The 26,217-nt window shown below is 36.6% G+C and overlaps 1 protein-coding gene across 4 annotated transcripts in view; it reads right to left on the minus strand.

Annotated features, from left to right (window-relative positions):
* Positions 1-26,217, minus strand: part of RIC8B (RIC8 guanine nucleotide exchange factor B) — a 115,758-nt gene that overhangs the window by 39,706 nt on the left and 49,835 nt on the right. For all 4 annotated transcript variants that reach the window (XR_004958327.1, XR_004958326.1, XM_036251999.1 and 1 more), the window contains exons 4-5: positions 17,910-18,004; positions 622-850 (exon numbers count right to left, since the gene is read on the minus strand). Coding sequence is in view for 2 of the 4 variants with exons in the window: in XM_036251999.1 (XP_036107892.1) it covers positions 622-850; positions 17,910-18,004 (324 nt within the window). In the remaining 2 variants the exon portion in view is untranslated. The remainder of the gene's footprint in view (positions 1-621; positions 851-17,909; positions 18,005-26,217) is intronic.

Genomic DNA, 26,217 nt, shown 5'->3' on the forward strand with positions numbered 1-26,217 from the left:
CTATTTTAAAAAATTATTTTCCTAACAATATTTCCATTTCATCTGTTATTTTCCTGTTTACTAAGGTTTACTTTTTTATCTTTCCTGAATTTTGTAGAGTCCTCACTGGCTTAACCAATGGGCTTAAGTGAGGTAAAGGTTTTGATGACCCACCCAGACTACCTTGCTGCCTTTCAATCTAGTTACCTGACAAAGCAAGTGACAGATGAGAGAAAATAAGTAATTGACAACAAATGGAAAGTTGGTGATTTTTCTTTTAAAGATGACTTTTAGATATTACAGGAAGGATTTATCATTAAGTTTTTGGGGGAATAATTTTTACTTCTAGGATTTACAAAATACTTACAAGGAAAAGTAATTTTTCCTTTGTTTTCAGGGACTAGTCACAATTTTGGTATTATAGCAACACAATTTTCAGCTTTAAACAAATAAATTCATTTGGTTTCAGCAATGTATCATATATTATATTAAACTGCTTTCCAGAGTACAAATGACTATGCAAGATGTCAGCTATTTTAAAAAAGAAGGCATTTAAAAATAATGTCCTGTGATGTTTATATGTATAGCACATTTACATTCTTCTTAAGCATTTTCCCAAGGCTTCCATTTCATCAGCCTTACCTTGTCTATTCTCTTCTCCATAAAACTGAGTAAAACATGAATGGCCTCCATATTCATACCATTGTATACCATGGTATTGTTTTTCAAAACTGTGTCTTTCGCAGTTGTTTTATCACTGGGCAGTTCATCTAGAGTCGTTGCTTCTTGGGCTGTTTCTTCGTGGGTTAATGGACAAATGAGAACATCCAAACAAGAGACCGGAACATTGCTTAAAAGGTTCACTGCATTGCTGAAAAGCAATTTAAAAATACAATATTTTAATTTGATTGAATAGTCCTTTAAAAAGCAAACATAATAAGTTCAGAAGTGACTTTTAGGAGTCAATTAAAATTTTTCTTTTTCAAAATGAGCCTTTAATATTACTTGGCATTTACTGACTAAGAGATAGAAAATAATGAGAACTCTTTTAAATACACATAAGACAAATTAGAAAAAACAGATGTTAAATGGACAAACACAATCACATGTTGTCATGTCACTATCTGAAATGCTAAAACAGGAATTAGTGAGCTTTAATGCCAGCTCTTTAATTTTATTACAACACAATGCTAGTTTTGCATTTTTTCCTCGGGGTTTTAAACCCTATGTAGATCCACTGGTGTTTTATTATTCCTTAGATTACAACATAAAGCATTTGAGAAGCAGCTTATCACAGAGGCAAAAACATTAAAAACCAAATATTGTGGGATTAAGTTTTGTTCTTTCTAGATGTAGAAAATACAATTTTTAGATCATCTCATTTTTTGTAAGACATTTGCAGAAAATGGGTTATGGTGCTTTTTCTTGCTCTCTCATCACCAGGTCTCTTTAAAAGAGGCTAACACAGCAATTTTCTATCTGTATCCTCTAGGCCCTTCTGCTACATGTTAATGAATTCACAAGCCTGGAATGCACACCAGTAGGGGGAACCCAAACCTTATATTTTTGGTATTCCCTAAAACACCTTGCATGTTGCTCAGTGTATAAGAGATTAAAATGACACTAATAATTTAAAAATTAGGCATGTTCTCAATTTACATATTTTCTTTCACGCACTATTTCATATTCTTTCCTAAAAGGAGAGGCGGTGTTCTGTGCTAACTGGATCTTACAAGCCTGTGCTTCAGAACTTCCTGATAAACAACAATGGAAAGACAGGCATTACATTTCCTAGTGACAGAGAAGCAGATCTAAAAATAACCACATCCTGACTAAAAATAAACTATTGCAAATGCAATTTAAAAGTCTAACCACTTGAAAACCAAATTCAGAGTTTAATCTATCTGATGCTGTCTTAATTTAAATCACAGTAGTTCCTTTTAATTTAGATGACAGTGACACTCTCAAGAATAAAAATAAATAAACAACAAAACAGAAATAAAATACAAGTTTTTTCCCCCTCTCCTTTACCCTGAAGTATGGCTCCATTTCCCCCAAAATGAGTATTTCTTTTCTTTCTTTTTATATTACAGAAAAATTTCATGAAAAATCAAAATTTAAAAATTAGACAATGCAGAGCAATGAGTGGTAATGTAAAGATATCAAAGAAATCTGAACCAAGAACAAAAATAACTTAACTAGTCCTATGAATGAATGAACGGTTCCTGGCAAAATACAAGTTGTTTGGTTGTCCCCACTAAAAATCCACTAGAGCTGCAGCTGCTGCTGCTGCTGCTATTACTACTACTGTTAAATAAAGTCTCCAATTTTGGTTAGTCGTAAATAATCAGAAGTGGTTGAAATAAAATGCTTTTCCCACAAACTTTCTTTTAAAAATTTTTGCAAACATCTGTAGTTCTTTATCTATAGTTAAAAATGTTTCGCTTCTGACTTAAACATTTAGAAACTGTTATTAAATATTATACATTCACTAGGATTAAAATAAACAAAAGAACTCTACTTTAGAATTACTTTCTAAAGCTGTACAAGCCACTCTGAAATGTTAGGAATTTTTTTTTTTGACACACAGGGCAATAGGCCCTGGAGTCCACAGATAGTGTAATTTACTGAATCTACCATAGAGACCATGCTGAAAAGTTTAGGACAGTGCATTTCATTAAAAAGGAATGTTTCACTTTAAATTCATTTAAAATAAGCAGGTTCTAGGAATTTGGCAAATTTAAGAAACCAAATGTAGAGTTTGATTCAACAAACATTTGGAGGTTTTAGGCTTTTCAAGAAAAGTTCCCATTTTCTCATTTCTTATTAAACAAACTGGGTTCCCAAACAACTACAAAATTAATTTTCTGGCTCACTGTGTTTGAGCTATTCTTTTTAAGTAAGGAAGGCCAGCTTTTTTAGCTCTGTCACTTCTCTGACAGTTTTATTTGTGGTAGAAGAGTGTATGAAATTCTCCAGCTACCAGGAAGTCAGTGACTATGCACAGATCCACACAATGGTGTTTGCATTCCTACTCCAGGGGGTAGAAATACTGTGTATATTACTCTCCCCTTTTCAGCTTCCTAGAGATCATTAATCACTGGGACATGACATCCTCCCACTCATACTCCCAGCCCCCTCCTGATATGCAGATTTAAAAGCAAGGACTATTTAGAGTTTCTTAATGCCCTGATTAAAGCCTTATTAGTTGTGTGAGTGGGAAGGCAATCTAAAATCCAGTCCTGTATCAATCACTGGACTAGACATAAATTAATATCAAATGACATTAAGAAGCATAATAACAGTCCATGTAGACCTACAGCTATTAAATCTTCCTGCTAGTTGTTTCTTCTTTATGTTTAGGGCTCACAGATCTTTTTTCATGGCTGGAAAATCTACTTAAATGAACCTTAAGATCTTCTCAAAGATTTTCAGGTGTAAATACCTAAGTTTATTTTAACTCAATTTGGGAATTATTTATTAATTACTTGTGCCAGGCATTGCTTCAGGCATGTATTATGAAGAAAACAGAGATAAATCCCTATCCTTATGGAGCTTATTTTCCAGCATGGAGAGAACAGTCCATGAAAAGTAAATAAAACAAGTAAGTAAACTGAATAAAAGTGATTAAGTGGTCTGGGAGGAAAATCTAGGACAGTAAGACAGCCAACACATATGGGTTATAATTTTAACAGGGTGTTTAGGGCAGATTTCACTGAGATGGTGTCATTTAAACAAGGATTTAAAGGAAGTTAGGGAGTTAGCCATGTGCTCTCTGGGGAAACAGCTTTCCAGGAAGATGAGCAAGAGCAAAGGCCCCAGGGCAGGAGCAGTGGCAGGTCTGAACTGCAAAGAATTAGTGTGGTTTAACCACCATGCACAGGAAGAGGAGTAGGACAGAAAATCACATCCATAATAGAGGTCAGATTTATCTTATAGGCTTTTATAACTTTAGTTTTTATTCTTAGTGAAATGGGGAGCCACTGCAGGGGTTTGCATAGTGATATACTCTAGCTTATGTCAAAGGGCCACTCTGGTTTCTGCTTTGAGAACAGGTGTTAGGACATTAAAGCTGAGGAGGGCCAGTTAGGGTGTTACTAGAGTAATTTAGGTGAGTAAACGGGGGGATAGCAGTGGGGTGGTCAGATTTGGATCCATTTTGAAGGATTTCCTGACAGGCTAATGCAGAGTGTGGGAATCCAAGATTATAGCTTTAGCAAGTGGAAAGCTGTAGTTACCATAAATTGAAATGGGAAACACCATTTTTTAGGGGAATGTTAAGAGTTTAATTTTGAATATATTAAATTTGGGTTGTCTACCAGATTTCTTAGTGGAGGTGTTGGTAGAAAGTTGGTTTGAAGAGTCTCGAGTTCAGGGAGAGAGAGAGATCTGGATTAGAGATATAAACTGAGGAGTCATTAGCATGTAGACAGTATTTAAAGACAGAAGATTGGATTGTATCAGTAAGGGAGTGAGTGTGGACTAAAAAACTGTGAGGACTGAGCCCAGGCACTCTATCATCCAGAGGCTGAGGAGTACAGGAAGAAATTACAACTAATAAGTTAGGAGGAAAAACAAGATAGTACGGTATCCTGGAAAAAGAGTATAAATAAGACTGGAGTCACCTGTGACAAATGATGTGGACAGATTAAGATGACAACTGAGAAATGTCCACTGGATTTAGCAACACAGAAGTCACTAGTGACCTCATTAATAGCCATTATGGTGCAATAGTGGGACTAAAACCTGAGCAAAGGATTCAAAAGAGGACAACATTAGAATCAGCCAACACCTAGAGGAGTTTTGTGCAAAGGGTAAAAGAAGACCGGAGCAGCAGCAGATAGGAAAGTGTCAAGAAAACTTGAATAAGTTATGGCTAGAAAGACCCCTGAATGCTGCTCTCAGCAAAGTATACCTTTTAAACCCAGAGTGACCTGGTCATTGTTCTCTATTTCTGTATTTGTCTATGATTTCTCCTGCCTAGAACATGCTTATTCTTTAAGACTAGCTCAAACCTCACTTCATTCTCAACAAATATTCACTATGCCTTGTGCTAGGTGCTGATTATACAAACATAAATAAAATATACTCCTTTTCCTTGCCCTGGCTGGTTTGGTTCAGCAGTAAGAGAGTCGGCGGTGGACCAAAAGAGTATTGGGTTCAATTCCGGTCAAGGGCATGTACCTCAGTTGCAGTTGGGTCCCCAGCCCTGGTCAGGGTTGTACGGGAGGCAACCAATTGGTGTGTCCCTCTCACATTGATGTTTCTCTCTTTCTCTCTCTTCCTCCCACTCTATCTGAAGATAAGTGGAAAATATCCTCAGGTGAGGATTAAAAAAAAATACACACACATATACACTCCTTTTCCTAAGAGAAGGCAGCATAATAACATAATTTGCAGAGCAATGGGCTGAATTCTAGGTGGCTCTTAGTAAAAACATGCCTTGCACAAATTACATGACCTCTTCTAGGCCTTGGTGTCCTTATCTCTAAAGTAAAGGGAAATAAATTTATCCCACCAGGTTGATGTGAGGATTAAATGAAAAAGGGCATGTCATGCACTCTGCTTGGCACACAGTAAATTGCAATTATCAAGGAGCTTTTGAACAGTAGATATATTGCACTATAGGAGAGACAGCAAAATCTGGAAGAATGAGAGAATATGGTATCTGTGGGGAGCTGAAAACAGGTCCCTATGTCTAAGGCAAAGGACAAGGCCTTAAATAAGGGACCTTAGGAAGCAATAAGAGCAGAAAAGTGTGCATGTGAAGTGGAGTAGAGAGATTTTAAAGGGGACTGCCATGATGAGATATATGTTATGCCATCTGGGTTATTGATGACCTTACACCAGAATTGTGCTGGCAATGGAATAGGTGCAAATGCCAAGGGAACGGATTTCCCAGATGAAACTGAAGATCATTAATAAATGCACAGTGACTAAAGAAATTCGCTCTTAATTGTAAAGACAGAGAGGATTCTAAGCAGAGATTTGCTTTTTGAAAAATGACTCTGTGTGGCAAAGAGGATGAACCAAGCTGACAGGTTAGGTAAAACTTTCCCACAGTACTGAGCAGCCTGAGTTTAAAAGTGGAGAAAAAAGGTGATCTTGGCTTGGGTGTTTAAAGATGAAATGAACCAATGTTTTAGTATAGAGAGGGAAGAAAGTAAACCTATTCAGGAGTTATAGGAGAAAAAGGAGTCACCAGAGAGAGAGGAATTGAGAGAGGGACGAGGTGGAGGGGAGAAAGAGAGAAACATAGGATTGGTTGCTTCTCACACGTGCCCCAACTGGGGATCAAACTGAAACCTGGACACATGTCCTGACTGGGAATCAAACCCGGCACCTTCTGGTGTATGGGACAACGCTCCGACCAACTGAGCCACACCAGCCAGGGCATGGACTTATTTACTTATGAGTCTGTTGGGGAGCCCTGGAGAACACAGACTCTACTATATTCATGTTTGCTGCCCTAGAGCGCAACATAGTACCTAACACTTAGTAAGGGCTCAGTTAATAAATATAAGCCAAAATGAAATCACCCAATTTTCAAACATTTAAGTCTTTCATATGTAAGTTATTATGCTTAGCTAGCCTATAGTGCTAATCATTTTGCAGTATATAAGGATATCAAATCAATATCGTGTATACCTTAAACTTGTATGTTACATATCAATTATATCTTAATAAAGCTGGGAAAAAGACATTATGATTAGCATTGTACTGAGGTATCATTAAGTACTAAATTGTCCCCTTCAATATATGGGTAAAAAAAAAAGCTTTGTAGATGCCAATGTACTGTGAAAGAAATCAGACTGAGAGGCTGAAAGAGATGAAATCAGATCTGGTCCTTTTCTCTTCTTTTTTCTCCTCTCCAGTGTATAGGCCATCCCTTCGTACCTCTTCTCTCCAAAACAAAACCACATCCACATGTAAGCGTTTTGGGCTAAGTGTTAATGCATAAGCTTATTGATTATGGACAAGAGGGCTAAAAATACTTTCAGGCAGATAATAGAGATAAACAGAATTAGGCTGTCCTTTAACATAGCAAAGAAGGTGAATCATACCAACAATTTACTTGTTACCATAGTAGAGACAAAAGGAAATAAAATATAACATAGATTTAAAAAACTAAATGCAGATTGGTGGAAATAAAAACCATGTCAGCTGTCATTGTGAGCTAACTCATTCTACCTCTATGTTCACGTCCTCTTGTTTTCTCTGGGGTGACAAAAAGCACTGTCTTACAGAGACAACATATCAGAAAAAGCTTCCACCAAGCCTAACTCACTCGTCTCCTAGAGCACCTTAACAGGCTGTTGACATGCATGTATCATAGAATATACATGACTTGAGAAAAACTTAGATAAACAGAAAACATTTCTCTATACAATCCCAGGATAAACAGAAATAAGTTCCAAAATAAAATATAAAAATCAAGAAACAATTTTTAAAAAGAGATCTGGACCCTGGATGGTTTGGCTCAGCAGTTAGAGTGTCAGCCCATGGACCAAAGAGTCAAGAGCATGTACCTTAGTTGTGGTTTGATCCCTGGCCCTGGTTGAGGTCATGCAGGAGGCAATTGGTTGATGTGTCTCTCTCACATCGGTGTTTCTTTCTCTCTCTCTCCCCCTCCCACCCTCCCTCTCTCCTTCCCACTCTATCTGAAGATAAATGGAAAAATATATCCTCAGGTAAGGATTTAAAAATAAATAAATACATAAATAAAAAGGAGATTTGGAATTAAATACTGTATCTAAAAGCCAATGTGATTATTATAATAATAGTAATAGGAGTGTCATGGTGATGGCAGCAGTAGCTCCCCCAGTTACTGAGCGCTTACTCAGTGCCAGGGATGGAGTACTTCATTAATTTCTCATTCAATCATTACTGTAACCCTTGGAATTTGATCATAATACATAATCATACACTATACTGTCCAGGTTTACCTATTTAATTTTTCCTTAAATCAGTGTCAAAAAAATCCCAAACACCCTTAGAAAATAACTTTAAAAATGGAGTGAGATATTACTTTGAAACAGTTTCTGTTTCCCTTAAACTTATGTCTTACACACATACACACAAATGTTTTCAGGGTTACTACAAATGAGAAGAATTTAGTAAATATTGAATTCTAATAAGGTTCCTAAAATAGCCCTTTGAGTTTTCTCTGTATTAAATCAGTTAGCCTAGATTCACTACTGCTCAAATGATACTAAACACTTTAATTCTGATGAAAGGGGTATGCAGGGCTCTTCCAGAGAAACTGTCAAGAAAGCAGCAACCTCAATCTTTCAGGAAAGCCTCTGAGATTTCTGCACTCATAAATCCTGTCTGTGCCTCTAGGGAAAATCCTTTTTATTTACAGTGTAGTTTATCAAAGTGAGTTTTAAGATAAAAGCAAATTTGAAGAAAAATACCTTTTAATTGTATTTAAGAAAAATAATATTTAAAGTAAAAATCAGAAAGGAAAATAAAGAAATGATTACTTTTTAAAAACCTGATTTTTAAAACCTCTAGTTTTTCTCTAATTTGATGGATACCGGGAACTATGTTAAAATATTAAGTTCATTCTTCAGAGAAATCCTTAGCAATGCTTTTGTGACTGGTGTAACAATTACTTTCAATGCACTTTGTATTCAGTGTTCTCAAATCTTTGTATGAATGTTCTTTAACTCATAATATCTGATTAAAAAAATTAATTTACTCCTGGGCTTATAAACCCCCTTTTCTTTTAAATTTTAGTATCAAGATTTCTAGTGTCTCTTGATTATGAAAAAAATTACAGTAAAACAAAATGGTCAATAACATCTTATTAGAGGATATAATTTATTGCAGTTACCTGATTATTTGTTAAAGTCACAGTCTCAAGAAAATTAAAAAATTTTTGATCTGCATAAAAAATTATACTTTTTAATTGTGACAAAACCACAATCTTTTGAAGACTCACAGGATAGAGTACATAAAGATAACCTACCAACAAACTTATTACAATTTCAAATAATAAATTGCCAATCATAACAAAAATAATATGGATTTGCTTGAAAAATAACAAGAATATGTTTCATTTTATACTCTGATTGTGTTTCTATAGTTTTATTTAAGACATATTTTGGAAAACAGAATATTATATATGTTCAAAAGACAATTTCTATTATTAAGAACCCAATTTTTGCCCCGATGGTGTGCCTCAGTGATTTGAGCATTGTCCCATGGACGGAGAGGTCCCAGTTTGATTCTCAGTAGGGCACATGCCCAGGTTGCAGGCTTGATCACTAGTAGGGGGCATGCAAAAGGCAGCTAATCAATGTCTCACATCAATGTTTCTCTCTCTCCCCCTGCTCTCTCTCTCAAAAAAAAAAAAAAAATCAATAAAAACACATTTAGGGATTAGAAAAATGGTGGTGGAGTGACTGGAAGCTACACAGACTGTCTCCCAGGAACAAACAGGAATTACACTTCAAATAAAGACAAATCATTGGGGAAAACTAACTGAAAAGCAGCTGGAGAGAACCAGATAGCCAGGGAGAGAACCAGACAGCCAGGGACAGAAAGAGAACACCAAATCGAACCTGGTAGAAACTGTGGAGGCGTAAGAGGGAGGGCTGGGAGCCCATGGACAGCAGCTGAGGGCTGTTTCAGCTGTGAGCGGTCCCCGCTGAGAAAGTGGGGGTTTTTAAAAGCACCAAATCAGCTACAGCCATTCACCTTGGGCTCTGGCAGAGGGAGGGCAGACTGGACTGGAACTGTATGGAGAGAGTCTGAGGCTCCTGGCTCAGGAGAGAACTGGAGGGAACACCAGGGGTTTTCTGCTGAATCACTCCCTCATTGGACAGTACCCATCTTGCTCAAAGAGCCCCTTCCCACAGGACCAGGGAGAAGCAACGGTCCCTCCCCCTCAGGAACTCAACACCACCAGACCAGGCCAGAGAAATGCAAATTGAAGCTTATTAACATCTAGAGTCTGATAGCAAGCAAGTGCCCCATCTGTTGGAAATCCTCTTACACCTGAGGGATTTTTCACTCAGCTGAGGCCTACGAATCTAGGCTCATCAAGTAACTGAGACTAATAGCCTCCAGGCAAAAGCTAGAGGATAACCGAACCTTTCCTTGGCTTGCGAAGCCTCCAGGCAAAAGCTAGAGGATAACCGAACCTTTCCTTGGCTTGCGAATCTACTCAGGAAAGTAAGACTTGACAGTGGTGTTTAATGTGGATCCACCCATACTCATCCAAATCCAATAGAGGAAGCCACAACCAGCGGAACACCAACCCCCACAGGGAAAATTTGGCAGGCTCCAAAATTCACTGAGACAGCCAAAATGGTGAAACAAAGAAACAAACCCCAAATGAAAGAACAAGATAATTCTGCAGGAGAAGAAATAAATGACATAGAATTAAGCAAGATACCAAAGGTAGAGTTCAGAGTCATAATTATGAGGAAGCTCAATAGCATGAGTAAAGAGCTCAACAGCATGAGTAAAGATATAGACACATTTAAAATCAACCAATTGGAAATGAAGAATGACATAGCAGAAATAAAGAACACATTGCAAGGAATAACCAGCAGAGTAGAGGAAACCGAGGATCAGAGCAGTGAATTCAAAGACAGGGTAGAAAGAATCACCCAATCAGAGAACCAAAAAGAAAGACAATTAAAAAAAAGGAAGACAGCTTAAGAGAACTGTGGGAAAACATGATATGTAACAATATCTGCATCATAGGAGTGCCAGAAGAAGAAAATGAGAAAGGGTTAGAGGCTACATTTGAAGACACAGTGACAGAAAACTTCCCTAACTTGGTGAAGGAAAAACGCATACAAGTTCAAGAAGCAGAGAGAGCCCCAAGTAAGAACAACCCAAAGAGGCCCACACCAAGATACATAATAATTAAAATGCCAAAAATTAAAGACAAAGAGAAAATCCTAAAGGCAGCAAGAGATAAGAAACAGGTTACCTACAAAGGAGCCCCCATAAGGCTATCAGCTGACTTCTCAAAAGAAACACTACAGGCCAGAAGGGAACGGCATGAAGTAATCAAGGTCATGAAAAATAAGGATCTGAATCCAAGACTACTCTATCCAGCAAGACTATCATTCAAAATAGAAAATGAGATAAAGAGCTTCCCAGACAAAAAAAGGCTGAGGGAACTTATTAGCACCAAACCAGCAATCCAAGAAATGTTAAAAGGACTGTTGTAATAAGCAGAAGGAACAGGAAGAGAAACATAACCATAATAAACAAAAATGGCAATAAATAAATACATATCAATAATCACCTTAAATGAAAATGGATTAAATGTTCCAATAAAAAGACACAGAGTAGCTGAATGGGTAAGAAAGCATGACTCATATACATATTGTTTACAAGAGACCCACCTCACAACAAAAGACTCATATAGGTGGAAAGTGAAGGGATGGAAAAAAATTTCCAAGCAAACGTAAAGGAAAGAAAAGCTGGGGTAGCAATACTTATCTCTGATAAAACAGATTTCAAAATGAAGGCCTTAACTAGAGACAAAGAAGGCCACTACATAATATTGAAAGGATCTAGTCAAAAGGAGGATATAACCTTGGTAAACATATATTTACCCAACATAGGAGCACCAAAATACATTAAAAAACTTCTGGAGGACTTCAAAGGTGAAATCAACAGCAATACACTCATAGCAGGAGACTTCAACACCCCACTGAATAGAGCCTCTAGAAAAAAAATTAAAAAGGAAACAGAGACTCTAAAGGATGTACTAGATCAAATAGATTTAAAAGATATCTACAGTGAATTACACCCCAGAACTGCAGAATTCACACTGTTCTCAAGTGCACACGGGACATTCTCAAGATAGACCACATGTTAAGATACAAACTAAGTCTCTACAAGTTCAAGAAGATTAAAATTATATCAGGTATCTTCTCAGGTCACAGTGGCATAAAACTAGAAATCAAATACAACAAAAACATTCAAACACATGGAAGCAAAATAGCATGTTATTAAACAATAAATGGGTTACCAAGGAGATCAAGGAAGAAATTAAAAACTTCCTGGAAACCAATGAAAATGAACACAAAACAACACAAAAATATATGTGACACAGCAAAAGCAGTCCCGAGAGGGAAGTTCATAGCACTACAGGCCTACCTCAAGAAACAAGAAAAGCCCTGGCCGGTTTGGCTCAGCGGTTAGAGAGCATCAGCCTGCGGTCCACAGAGACCCGGGTTTGGTTCCCGCTAAGGGCATGTACCTTGGCTGCAGTTTGTCCCCGGCCCTGGTTGGGTCGTGTGGGTGGCGGCCACTCGATGTGTTCCTTTCACATCGATGTTTCTCTCTCTTCCTCTCTCTCCTTCCCGCTCTATCTGAGTAAAAAATGGAAAAATGTCCTCGGGTGAGGATTAAAAAAAAAAAAAAAAAAAGAAACAAGAAAAATGTCTAATTGACTTTCTAACCTTACAACTTAAAGAACTACAAAGTAAACAAAAAGATAAACCCAAGCACGTAGAAGGAAAGAAATAGTAAAGGTCAGAGGAGAAATAAATGATACAGAAACTAAAAAACACTATTTAAAAGACCACTTAAACAGCTGGTTCTTTGAAAAGATAAACAAGATTGATGGACCCTTAGCCAGACTCACCAAGAAACAAAAAGAGAGGACCCAAATAAACAAAATCAGAAACAAAAGAGGAGAAGTAACAACTGACACCACAGAAACACAAAGGATCATTAGAAAATACTATGAACAATTATATGCCAACAAATTGGACAATCTAGGCAAAGTGGACAAATTTCTAGAAACACACAGTCTCCCAAAACTGAATTGGGAAGAGATAGAAAACTTGAACAGACCAATAACAACTAAGAAAATTGAAGATGTAATCAAGAATCTCCCAGCAAACAAAAGCCCGGGCCTGGACGGCTTCACAGGGGAGTTTTACCAAACATTCAAAGAAGATGTAACACCCATTCTCCTCCAACTATTCCAAAAAATCCAAGAAGGAAGACATTCTAACTCATTTTATTAGGCCAGCATAATTCTCATTCCAAAACCAGATAAAAACACTACAAAGAAAGAAAACTACAGGCCAATATCCCTAATGAACATAAGATGCCAAAATCCTGAACAAAATATTAGCAAATCGGATCCAGCAATACATTAAAAAAATTATTCACCACGACCAAGCGGGATTCATTCCAGGGATGCAAGGTGGGTACAATATTCGTAAATCAATAAATGTGATACACCACATAAACAAAATGAAAGTTAAAAACCACATGATCATATCAATAGATGCTGAAAAAGCATTCAACAAAATCCAGCATCCATTTCTGATAAAAACGCTCAGCAATGTTGGAATAGAGGGATCATATCTCCACATAATAAAGGCCATATATGAAAGACATACAGTCAACATCATACTCAATGGGCAGAAACTAAAAGCATTTCCTTTAAAAACAGGAACAAGGCTGGGATATCCACTTTCACCACTCTTATTTAACATAGTTCTGGAAGCCTTAGCCACAGCAATTAGATATGAAGCAAAAATAAAGGGGATCTAAATTGTAAAGGTGGAAGTGAAACTGTCATTATTTGCAGATGACATGATTTTATACATAGAAAACCCTGAAGACTCCATCAAAAATCTACTAGAGCTAATAAATGAATTTGGCAAAGTAGTAGGATACAAAATTAACATCATGAAATCAGTGGCATTCTTATACACCAATAATGAACTCTCAGAAAGAGAAACTAAAAAAACAATCCCATTTACCATTGCAGCAAAAAATAAACTAAGGTACCTAGGAATAAGCTTAACCAAAAAAGTAAAGGACCTATTCTCAGAAAAATACAGGACATTGAAAAAAGAAATAGAGGAAGATATAAAAAAGTGGAAGCATATACCTTGTTTATGGATGGGAAGACTTAACATTAAAATGTCCATACTACCCAAAGCAATCTATAGATTCAATGCACTCTCCATTAAAATACCAATGACATATTTCATGGAACTAGAACAAATACTCCAAAAGTTTATATGGAACCAAAAAAGACCCCAAATAGCCACAGCAATCTTGAAAAAGAAGGACAAAGTAGGAGGGATCACAATACCGGATATCAGGTTACACTACAAAGCCATTGTAATCAAAACAGCCTGGTACTGGCACAAGAGCAGGCATATACATCAATGGAACAGTACAGAGAACCCAGAAATTGACTCAAGACATTATCCTCAATTAATATTTGACAAAGGTGGCAAGAGCGTACAATGGAGTACAGACGGCCTCTTTAATAAAAGGTGTTGGGAAAATTGAAAAGCTACATGCAAAAAAATGAAGCTAGACCACCAACCATACACAAGAATAAACTCAAAATGTAAAAGACTTAAATGTGACTTGTGAATTCATAAAAATCCTAGAAGAAAACGTAGGCAACAAAATTTCAGACATCACACACAGAATTTTCACTGATATAATGCCTAAGGCAAGAGAAACAAAGGAAAAAATTAAAACATGGGACTACCTCAAATTAAAAGCTTCTGCACATCAAAAGAAACAAGCATCAAAATGGAAAGGGAACCCCCTATATGGGAGGGCATAAATGCCAAGAATACAACTGATAAAGAGTTGATCTCCAAAATACATAGAGTACTCATACAACTCAACAGAAGGAAGACAAAGAACCCAATTAAAAAATGGGCAGAGGATCTAAATAGACACCTCTCCAAACAGAACATACAAATAGCTAAGAGACTTATGAAAAAAATGCTCAATGTCACTAATCATCAGAGAGATGCATATTAAAATGACTATGAGGTATCACCTCACACCTTCCAGAATGGCCGCCATCAACAAATCATCAAACAAGTGCTGGTGAGGGTGTAGAGAAAAGGGGACTTGAGTACCCTGCTGGTGGGAATGCAGACTGGTGCAGCAACTATGGAAAATATGGTGTTTCTGCAAATCATTAAAAACTGATCTGCCATTTGACCCAGTGATCCCACTTCCAGGAATATATCCTAAGAAGCCTGAAAACACCAATCAGAAAGAATATATGTACCCCTATGTTCATAGCAGCACTATTTACAATCAGTAAGATCTGGAAACAGCCCAAAAGTCCATCAATAGATGAGTGGATAAAAAAGCTTTGGTACATATATACAATGGAATACTATGCAGCTGTGAGAAAGAAAGATCTCTTATCCTTTGAGACAACACGGAGGGACCTGGAGAGTATTACGCTAATCGCAATAAGTCAATCAGAGAAAGACCAATATCATATGATCTCACTTATTTGTGGAATATAATGAACAAAATAAGCTGATGAACAAAATAGACCCAGAGACTTAGAGGTAAGGTACAGACTGACAAACCTCAGAAGAGAGGGTTGGGGGGAAGGGAAGAAATAAACCACAGAACTTATATGCATGCATGCATAACCAATGGACATAGACAACAATGCCGCGGATGGGGCAGGGAATGGGGGAACAGGAGAAGGGTGTCAATGGGGGAAAAAGGAGAAATATCTGTAACAAAAATAAATTAATAAAAAAAATTGAAAAAAAATGTATTTGAATTGTTTAAAAAGCCACTTGTATTCTTTCTTATAAAGCACCATGAGCAGTTTTATGTTAAAGTCAGAAGTCTTGTTATTGCAAATCTGATCTCGAATAGAAAGTAAGAGAACTAGAAAAATATATTAATACTTATTTTGTTCTTAGGGAATGATACATTTTAACAGTAGTCCATTAATACTCTGTCAAGTAAAAACTTTCTTTACATTAACTATTTTTTGTATATTAATACTAGAGATTGTGATCTAATTCTTGTAAGTTTATAACATTTAATTAATATTGCTTAAGATATATTTTTTGGTAAATACTCCTACAGTAAAATTAGTGAGCACATTAGTTTAAATGTAGTAATTAAAAGCAGGATTCAAATCCAAGCCCTTTCACTTATTAGGGTTATATATGATCTCGGAGAAATTCCTTGATCTTTCTATGCCTCAATTTCATCATCTACTGAAAGGAAAAAATAGTGCATTAACCCTCAAATTTTTTTTTTAATCCTCATCCAAGAATATTCTGATATTTTTCCACTGATTTTTAAGATAGAGTGGGAGGCAGGGAGGGAGAGGGAGAGGGAGAGGGAGAGGGAGAGAGAGAGAGAGAGAGAGAGAGAGAGAAACATGGATGTGAGAGAAAGACATGGATTGGCTGTCTCCTACATGACCCTGGCTAGGGCTGGGGATCAAACCCTCAACCAAGATACATGCCCTTGACCGGAAATTAAACCTGTGATTTGCCGGCCTGACTCTTTGGTCCAAGGGCCCAGGCTCTAACTGCTGAGCAAAACTGGCCAGGGCTAAACCCTCGATTTTGTGGACCTTGATTTAACGGAAAAAGTTTCCAGCCTGTATTTCATATGTAAAAATTAACACCCTATTAATTTTTTAATGCTTATAAAATTTGCTTATAATTAAATATAAGATTTGCTTATACTTAAATTAACAAGTTTTTTTTTATTAATTCACTGTTATTTTTATTTATTTAGTTATCCTCACCTGAGGATTTTTTTTCCCACTGATTTTCTTAGAGTGGTAAGGAGAGGAGAGAGAGACAGAAACACTAATGTGAGAGCAACACATCAATTGGTTGCCTCCTGCATGACCCTGACTGGGGCTGGGATAGAACCCAAAACTGAGGTATGTGCTCTACCGGGAATCAAACCCACAACTCTCTGGTCTGCAAGCTGACACTCTAACCATTGAGTCAAACCAGCCAGGGCTTCATTGTTTTTTTTTTTTTAATTTTAGCAAATAGGCCATATGTTGGAAAAAACAGTGGTAATTTTGCCGACAAATACTACAATATCTACAACTATAGCCTATATATTTAAATCTAAGAGTCACCGCTTATAAACAATGGTCGGCAAATGATTAGCACGTGGTCATAGATCACAAGGGAGTAGCTAGCTGACTTTCTACAGCAGAATTTTTTTTTATCCTCACCTGAGGACTTTCTTTGCATTTATCTTCAGATAGAGCGGGAGGGAGAGAAGGGGGAACAGAGAGAAACATCTGAGGATATTTTTTGCATTTATCTTCAGATAAAGCCGGAGGGGGAGAGGGAGAAAGAGAGAGAAACATCATGTGAGAGAGACACCCCAACTGGGGCCGGGACAAACGGCCAGCGAGGCACATGACCTTAGTGGGACCTGAACCCGGGACTCTGTGGTCTGTAGGCCAATGCTCTAACTGCTGAGCCAAACCAGCCAGGGCTCTGCAACAGTTTTAACAAGTGCCAGCAGTGCTCCCACATGCAGTAAGCCATGTGCATTTGTTTACTATGACTGGTGAATGCATACATTTACTAGACCTATTCGTATAAATTTAAAATTACAGTAATATATGTAGACAACTTTTCTGTGAAATTAAACTTTAAATACATACTTAATTTTAATTACACAAACATGTACACATAAGTTAAAAGAGGTAAACTAATTTGTCAATTTTTTAACATATGCATTCAGAAAACCTTCTTTATTATATAACGGACTTTCAGCTTTAATGGACACCCCTTCACTCACATTAGTCCATTATATCAAGGTTTTACTGTAGTACCTACCTCATAAGGCTGGTGTGATGATTAAAAGAAGTTAATTTTTCTAAAGAACTTAATATAATGCCACACACACTATTCAGTAACTATGTGCTATATTATAGTTGTCCTAGTTTTTTTTGTCGAATGCAAGAAATGTCAAATTCTCTTCTCTTATTGGGGCTCAATTTATAAATCAAAGGGGACAGAATGAAAATTTCTCATTAGAGCACAGTAATGATTTCTAACCTACCAGTTACCTGATTTACTATATTTTCACCTTCTTGTGCTTATAACAATTAAAATTAGATGCATAGAAACAATAAGAACTGAGAGGTTACTTACCTATGCAGCTCTTCTGTTTTGTCTTCAGTTGGACCTACGATTAGTAAACAATGGCGAAGGACAGCTGCCATGACACGGAACTGATGAGAATCACTCTATGGCAAATAAAAATGAGGGAAGGAAAAATTAGAGATTGAATGCCTTAATGAAGGAATCTGGTACATCATTACATCCCTGGGAGTCATCATATGGCCCATCTGCCCTTCAAAATAGTCATTCTTACACTGTACATGGAGAGGTCATAGTTACTGTCTCACTTCAACAGCTTGCAGCCACCTCCAGAAGTGGCTGAAACCAGAAGTTACTGATTTAGCCACTCCCTTAGGGCATGTCAGGCAAAGAGAGACAGGATCAGCATCCATTTGTTACCTGCTGTGTTTTACCTTAAGATCAGTTCAACCAGGGATCTTTTTTTATCTAGTACAGATTCTTTTGTTTCGATAGTATACTGTTCTAGTTCACTAGTCGTTGCAGATGTTCATACAGATGCAATGCTGTCAGATATTTTAGGAACAGGTTGTACATCCTTAATAAAAATGTCTTCTCTTAACTGTCGTCACTTAACTTTCAAAAGAAATGGATTAAAATCTATAATATATCAGCTTCATGTTAATGAATCTTCTTAATCTCCCAGTTCCTCCCAATTTTGCTGCTAAGTTTCCCCAGAGTTACCAGCAAGTGATGAAAAACGAGTGATCTGAGTTTAATCTAGTTTTCCAATGTTAACTCATTGGTAGTGGTATTAAAGACAGAGAAAGTTAGAGGGAAGAAGGTAAATAGCAGGAAATAAGCTGAACTCTGAATAATCACTTGGTTTACACCTCCTTATTTTTAGTGAGATAGGGTCACTATAATTTCTTTAATTATCTGTAGTAAGGTCATATCTCTCTTTTGCAAGATTTTTAGTAATTAAGAAGACATAAAATTAGTGAGAATTATGATAGAGATCCCAGATATGTTATACTTCAGAAAGATTCTACTTTAAAAGCTATTGAAATTATAAAAAAAAATAAACTTCAGTATACATATGATTTAAAGTTAATATAAAAGTGGAATATATTCACATATTATACACATATATCCTATATTCAGATATATAACTCAGTCCTTCTAGGAAGATGTCTCTTATAAAATCGAACAAACAGTAGGGCACACTTTCATTACTCATAATACACATGACATTTTAAACATTAACACCATCATGGGTATATTTGGAAGAGATGAAGGCCTCAGGGGCATAACAGGAAAGCGCTGCACTTGGAGTCAGGAGTGTAGGTTGTGACCTTAGCACATATCATATAGCTTTTCTGAGCCAAAGTTTTCCCATATGCATCTTCACAAACATTAGGGTCATAAACGGATTAAATTAAAGATATACAAGTGCTCAGTACTTTCAATGAAACATTTGAAGGTGAGGAGCAAGAATGAGGGGAAAGAGGACACAAAAAGTGAGACTGATAGAGCTGAAACGAGTGATAATGAAATAATTGTGTGCTGGGGGAACGGGGAAGAGTAAAGGAGAAGAGGGACCAGTGGAATGCCAAAGACACAAAGGCTGGCAGGGTTGAAATGAATGCTGTCCCCTTTGCCATCCATCTTCAAATGCTGGAATCAAAATTCTCTAATATGTAAATATAATTTATTTACCCCAAATTACACAAAGCACACTGAAATGCATGCAAAACTCATCCATTACTTAACTCTTAATCATATTTTCCTCGGTTTTGAAAATTAACTGGGAATGCACTTCCTTTTAAACTAGATTTTCCTTTATTCTAGACATCACAATCCTTCTCTTCTCATGTTGATGTTGACAGGCCTCTTGCTAAATGATCCTTCACTGTGGTCTTTCCATTGTTTGCGACTGTAAACCCCAAATTCTACTTCCTTCCATCCCATATCCTCCTATCCCAATTTTTATAGCACCAATTCCCAAGTTGTACCCTATATTTGAAATGCTCTCTTTTATCATAAATACACTAATCCTATTTCTGTACTCAAAACAACTAATGAAATCCCTGATGGTTGCCTCCATTCTTGGCATCAAAGTCCTTTTCATCCTCTAAGTCTCAGCTAAAGTATCTTCTCAGAGAAGCCCCTTCTTTGACCACCTTATCTAAGTAGATTCTTTTATTATTCTCTATCACTACATCTTGTTAGTATGTTTTTCATGAAATCATAATTTGTAATTCCACATTTGTTTATATACTTGCATATACACGGTCTTCTTTACTAACCAATACCTTCACAAGTTTAGAGAGCATGTAAATAATAGGTGTTCAATCATTTTTTTTAAACTTATTGGTATTGAGAGAGAAAGATCAATTTATTGTTCTACTTATTTATGCATTCATTGGTTGATTCTTGTATGAGCCCTGACCAGGGATTATTCCCAAAACTTTGGTATATTGGGTCAACGTTCTAACCAACTACTCAGCCACAATCATTTTTTTTTTTTTTCGGTACATGCCCCTAGCGGGAACCGAACCTGACTCTCTGGTCCACAGGCCAACGCTCCAACTACTGAGCCAAACCGGCCAGGGCAGCCTCAATCATTTTTAATATAAATGGTAAAACAAACAAACAAAATGGCTAAATTGTAAGTGTACAGCTATAATTGCAATGTGAGCATTTAGAAATTTTCGAGCAGTTTGACATTGTGTGTAATGTCATATTATACAAGAGTTTCATTCTGACGGGTGGGGGCAAAAATCTGGTTCTTCACCACAGTTAGGTTAAGAAAACACTGCTGCATACAGTGAATACATTACAATTTACTTATATGTCCTACTCTTGATGGACACTTGGATTATTTCCAGTTTGGAGTTACATTGAAGAGTGCTGCTATGATACTTCCTTACATGTCATTTGGTATGCTGGGTCAGAGGGCATATACATATAAACTTTAGAAGGTACTGACAGCCAAACAGTATTTCAAAGTGTTTGAACCAATTTATACTCCCACCAGTTTTCTAGTGCTGCTCCAACACTTGGTATTATAAGCCTCTTTAATTTTAGTTATTCTTGTGTGCAGTGGTCTCATGGTTTTAGAATGTATTTTCTGGATGACTAATAAGGGTGAACAACTTTTCATGTCTATTGGTTATCTGGATAACTCTTTAGTAAAGGGCCTGTTCAAACCTTTTGCCTATTTTTCTATTGGGTTGACTTACTTTATTTGTATGGAATTGTAGAACTTTTTAATATATTCTGGATAAAACCCTTTATTGCATATATGTATTGCAAATATTTTCTCCCACTTGGTAGCCTACTTTTTTGCTTTCTTCTCTTGATAAACTCATTTTAATGAAGACCAATTTGTCAATATTCCTCTACGGTTTGACCTTTTATTTTGTCCTGGTTTAGAAATTTTTGCCTATTTAAGAAATGTTTGACTTGTTTAAGATAAAGTCATAAAGATAATCTTACATTTTCTTTTAAGAGCTTTATTATTTTATCTTTTATATTTAGGGTTTTTGTTTTTGCATTTTTATCTTCAGATAGAGTGGGAAGGAGAGAGGAAAGGAGAGAGGGAGAAAAACATTGATGTGAAAGAGAAACATCAACTGGCAGCCACCCGCACGACCCCAACTGGGGCAGAAGGACAAACCGCAACTGAGGTACATGCCCTTAGTGAGACCCGAACCCGGAACTCTCTGATCCGCGGGCCAACACTCTAACTGCTGAGCCAAACTAGCCAGGGCTATATTTAGTATTTTTTATCCATCTCAAATTAATTTTTTGTGTATGGTATAAGGTAGAGATTCAGATTTGTTTTTTTCCATATAGCCACACAATGCAGTGCAATTTATTAAAAAGCCCGCTTTTCTCTCAGTGTACTTCAGTGTTACCTATATAATAAATCAGTAGACTGCATATGTGTAGGTTTATTTCTAGAATCTTTATTCTACTCCATTAGTCTAGGTCTCAACAAATATTTGTCGAATGAGTGCTACTATTTAATAAGTATTACTTGCCTTCGCTGGTTTGGTTCCTTGGTTAGAGCATTGGCCTACAGACTGAAGGGTCACAGATTCAATTCTGGTCAAGGGCACCTTCCTGGGCTGCATATTCGATGCCCAGCCCTGGTGGGGGTCGTACGAAAGGCAACCAGTCTATGTGTCTCTTTCACATCGACGTTTCTCTCCCTTCCCCCCTTCCATTGTCTCAAAAAATCAATAGAAAAAGATCTTCAGGTAAGGATTAACAAGAAAAAAAAGAAGTATTACTTAACAAAGGTTAGAGTGAACACTATTTGCTACTGTTGGTTATTTTGCTGTGTGATTTTTCCATAAATAATTTAAACTCTGATCTGTAGTATCTTCGTTTCTCAAATGGGGTTAATACTCCTACCTCACAAGGATAACAGAAGGATTAAAAATAATTACTTTATAAAGCATTATACAAACCCAGTTTATACAACTGTCATTTACTTGCTTCATGATCTTAGTTTTGATATCTTTAGGGCATCAATATTCTCTTCTCTAAAATCATACTATCTCCAAAGGTTGAGAAGGAAAAGTCTCTAAGGACAAAGGGAGGAGAAAGAGAGAAAGGGAACAGGTTTGATGTGATAGTGAAAATGAAAATGAGATGACAAAACTCAGGAAATTCTTTGGGATCTCTTTATACAGCCTTTATTTCTTAAATACAGGTTCTACTATACTGTCGCTTTTTTTCTCCTGTGCAAATTATAGATTTGATTTTTGTTTGGTGACGGTATCAATTTCCTCACACCTTTTCATTCATAGCTTTAACTGATGTAATCAATGCCGGAGAAAAAGTGTAAAGGGGGAATACTTCACACCAATGAGTACTAATCTCATTGTTATCTGAGGGTAGTTCTAATTACTTAGATAAGATTAGGAAACTTGTCCTATAGGAATTCAATTTCAATTCTATAAAAAGTGAAACACATACAGACATAGACAGACACATGCGCACAGGTGCACGTAAGCATTCTTGTCTGGAAATATTTCAGGTAGCTTTTCATCCTGTGTTTCACCTTGGCCCTTTCACTGACCCCTACCATAGTTATTTGCCCTACAAAACTGTATATGTTCAAGCCCTGGTCGGTTTGGCTCAGTGGTTAGAGCATCAGCCTGTGGTCCAGAGAGACCCGGGTTCGGTTCCCGCTAAGGGCACGTACCTCGGTTGCAGTTTGTTCCTGGCCCTGGTTGGGTCGTGTGGGAGGCAGCCACTTGATGCGTCCCTTTCACATCAGTGTTTCTCTCTCTCCCTCCCACTCTACTATCTGAATAGAAAATGGAAAAATGTCCTCAGGTGAGGATAAAAATAAATAAAACTGTGTATGTTCAAAAAGCTCTGTCTCCTTACAGGCAAAATTATTTACTTTATCTCTTTAGCATCTATCATGGTGCTGGGCATAAAGTAATAAATACTTTTTAAATTAACTTACAAAAGGAAATATAAATGATATCATATAGAGTGCTATAATTCCCAAAAGGCTAGAAATCTGCTAGTAAAAACAATGTAATTAAATTTTTTTAGGCTTTTAGAAAATTTCTTACTAGCTTTAAAAATTTTAAAGGTATCATACATAAACTTTTCTTTCTTCCTGTCAACTTCAGGTGATTTCTCGTATACAGATATCAAACTATATCGCATTTTATTTTTCATTACAAAAATATTTACTGAACACCTACTTTGTGCTAGGTATGTTGCGTAGCAGAAAGGCTATGCAAGTGAGGTCAGACATAATACCCCCAAAGATCTAGAACATATGGCATTTAAAACAACTGTGCATTGCTGAGGTGATTCTTTTTTATTTTAAAGCATATAGAAAATATAGAGAATAGTAAATAATGTAACATAGTTGTAATGTCTGATTTTCCTATTAGGCTGTTAGTGCTTTATCATGCATCTTGTTTGCCTAACACAGAACCTGGCATATACTGGGCAATAAATTTTTGTTGAAAAATGATTCAGCAAAAAACATGGCACAGCTTTAAAGTTTATTTTTACTTAATTAATATTATGTCCTTTGTCTTACATTTCCTTCAAAGCCTCTAAAATAACCATGGAACTAAACTGGTCTGTTACAATGTAACATTCCCAATTACCTTTCATAAATACTCACTGTTTTATTTCATTCAAAAAGCATCCTTTGACTACTCAGTACTCAAACTACTTCTGTTTGCACTTGGTTGTCTGGCTGTACTGTGTCTGTTGGTCCTTGTATTGTCTCATTATATTGCTTTGACACCTGGGAAGTACTGCAGAAGGGAATGTGTGCTAAGTAAGGGATTTCTAGAATAACACGCTTTCCTCCATCAACAGAGAGATTTAACAAAGGGTTAAAGCAGAAGGAAGACAAGATCTTTTAAATTCATTTTTCTAGAACTGACTTCAGGTCCTGCTAAGGAAATCGTTTGACCTCTTAAACACATTACCTTTCAGAAGAGAGAGAAAAAAGGAGGGAGGGAGGGAGGGAGGGAGGGAGGGAGAAAAATGAGACTGACACCACATGTGGAAATAAGACCAGCTACATTTCCTACTGAATGGAAAGAAATCTCCATATTCATCTGCTGATGGAATCACCAAGCAGGCAGGAATTTAACACTGAGGCATGAACCTGAAAATGAACAAATGGCACTAACTTGCTAAACCTCAAGAAAAACATAGTCATTAATTTTCTGTTTATGGTGAACTGTAAATGAATAGTCATTAAAAATACCTACTAAAATAGTTAAAACCAAAACCAAACATCTTTATTTTCTGTAATGGTTGAGCTGTAACATAGGTAATGATTTTATACCACATTATTTCACTTACTTGTGGAATATAATGAACAAAATACGCTAAGAACAAAATAGACCCAGAGACATAGAAAGGAGTACAGCTCAGACTGACAAACCTCAGAGGAGGGGGGGGCGAGGTGGAGGGATGAGATAAACCAAAGAACTTTTATGCACATATGTGTAACCAATGGAGGAGGGTGTCTAAGGAGGAAAAAGGAGAAACATCTATAACATAAATAAATTTTAAAAATTGCACAAAAAAATCCTTAAAATAAATAAAACTATCTTTGACATGTTGAAAAAATTATAATTAGTGACATTTATTTATTTATTTATTTATTATTATTTATCCTCACCCAAGGACATTTTTCCATTTTTTGTTCAGATAGAGTGGGAGGGAGAGAGAGAGAGAGAAACATCAACGTGAAAGGGACACATCGAGTGGCTGCCACCTGCACAACCAACCAGGGTCAGAGACAAACTGCAACCAAGGTACCTGTCCTTAGGGGGAACCGAACCCGGGTCTCTCTGGACCACAGGCCGACGCTCTAACCGCTCAGCCAAAACGGCCAGGGCAGTAACCTTTATTTATTGACCAACAAATTGACTTTAAAAATAGTGTTGAGTTTGGCTGGTGTGGCTTAGTGGTTGAGCATCGACCCATGCACCAAGAGGTCACCAGTTCAATTCCTGGTCAGGGCACATGCCGAGGTTGTGGGCCAAATCCCCTGTGAGGGGCATGCAGGAGGCAGCCAATTGATGTTCCTTCTCATTGATGTTTCTATCTCTCTCTCCCTCTCCCTTCCTTTCTCTCTAAAATCAATAATGAAAAAATAAAATACAATAAAAAAGTGTTGAGCTATTAAAATATTTCCATTAAAAAACCATTTTCAAAATAGAGTTTTCTTAAAAACATATATATCCAAGCAAAAATCTGAAACGTATTTATGTTAAAAAAAAGTAATGATTTTAAAAAGTGAAATGCCCTCTGGGTTTGAAAAGATATAAACTTGCACTATTATTCTGAAAGTCAATTTGACAATGCATATCAATAAACATTAAAGTTTAAAAAAAATCCATTCTAAGAATTTATCTACAAAGACTTTTACAATAAGAAAATTCACTGTATTACTATTTAAAATAGCAAAGAATTGCAAATAATTTAAATGTCTATACATAGGGGATTTGTTAAAGATTGATAAATCCTTATGAAGAGTGCCTTATGAGGAGAATAACATGCTTCATGAGGATTTATAAACCTTTAACAAACAGGAGAAGAAAGTGGTTGTCAATTTTTTTTGGTTGCAGAACTCTTTTTTTATCCATGAAATGAAATCTAGTTACAGCCTAAATTTAAAGAGAAACAGCAATAGCAACAATCAAATGTGCTCTTTTTAAAGTGAAGCTGAAGAACCTGGAGCACTGCCCACTCATCCCCAGGGGTTACTCCTAGGAACTTTATGGCTTCAAGGAACACATTTTGAAAACCACTACTCTTATAAGAACATTTGTTTTAAAAAAAAAAAAAAAAAAAAGAGATCAAAATT

Source organism: Molossus molossus, unplaced genomic scaffold, assembly GCF_014108415.1.
Source record: "Molossus molossus isolate mMolMol1 unplaced genomic scaffold, mMolMol1.p scaffold_m16_p_10, whole genome shotgun sequence".
NCBI lineage: Eukaryota > Metazoa > Chordata > Mammalia > Chiroptera > Molossidae > Molossus > Molossus molossus.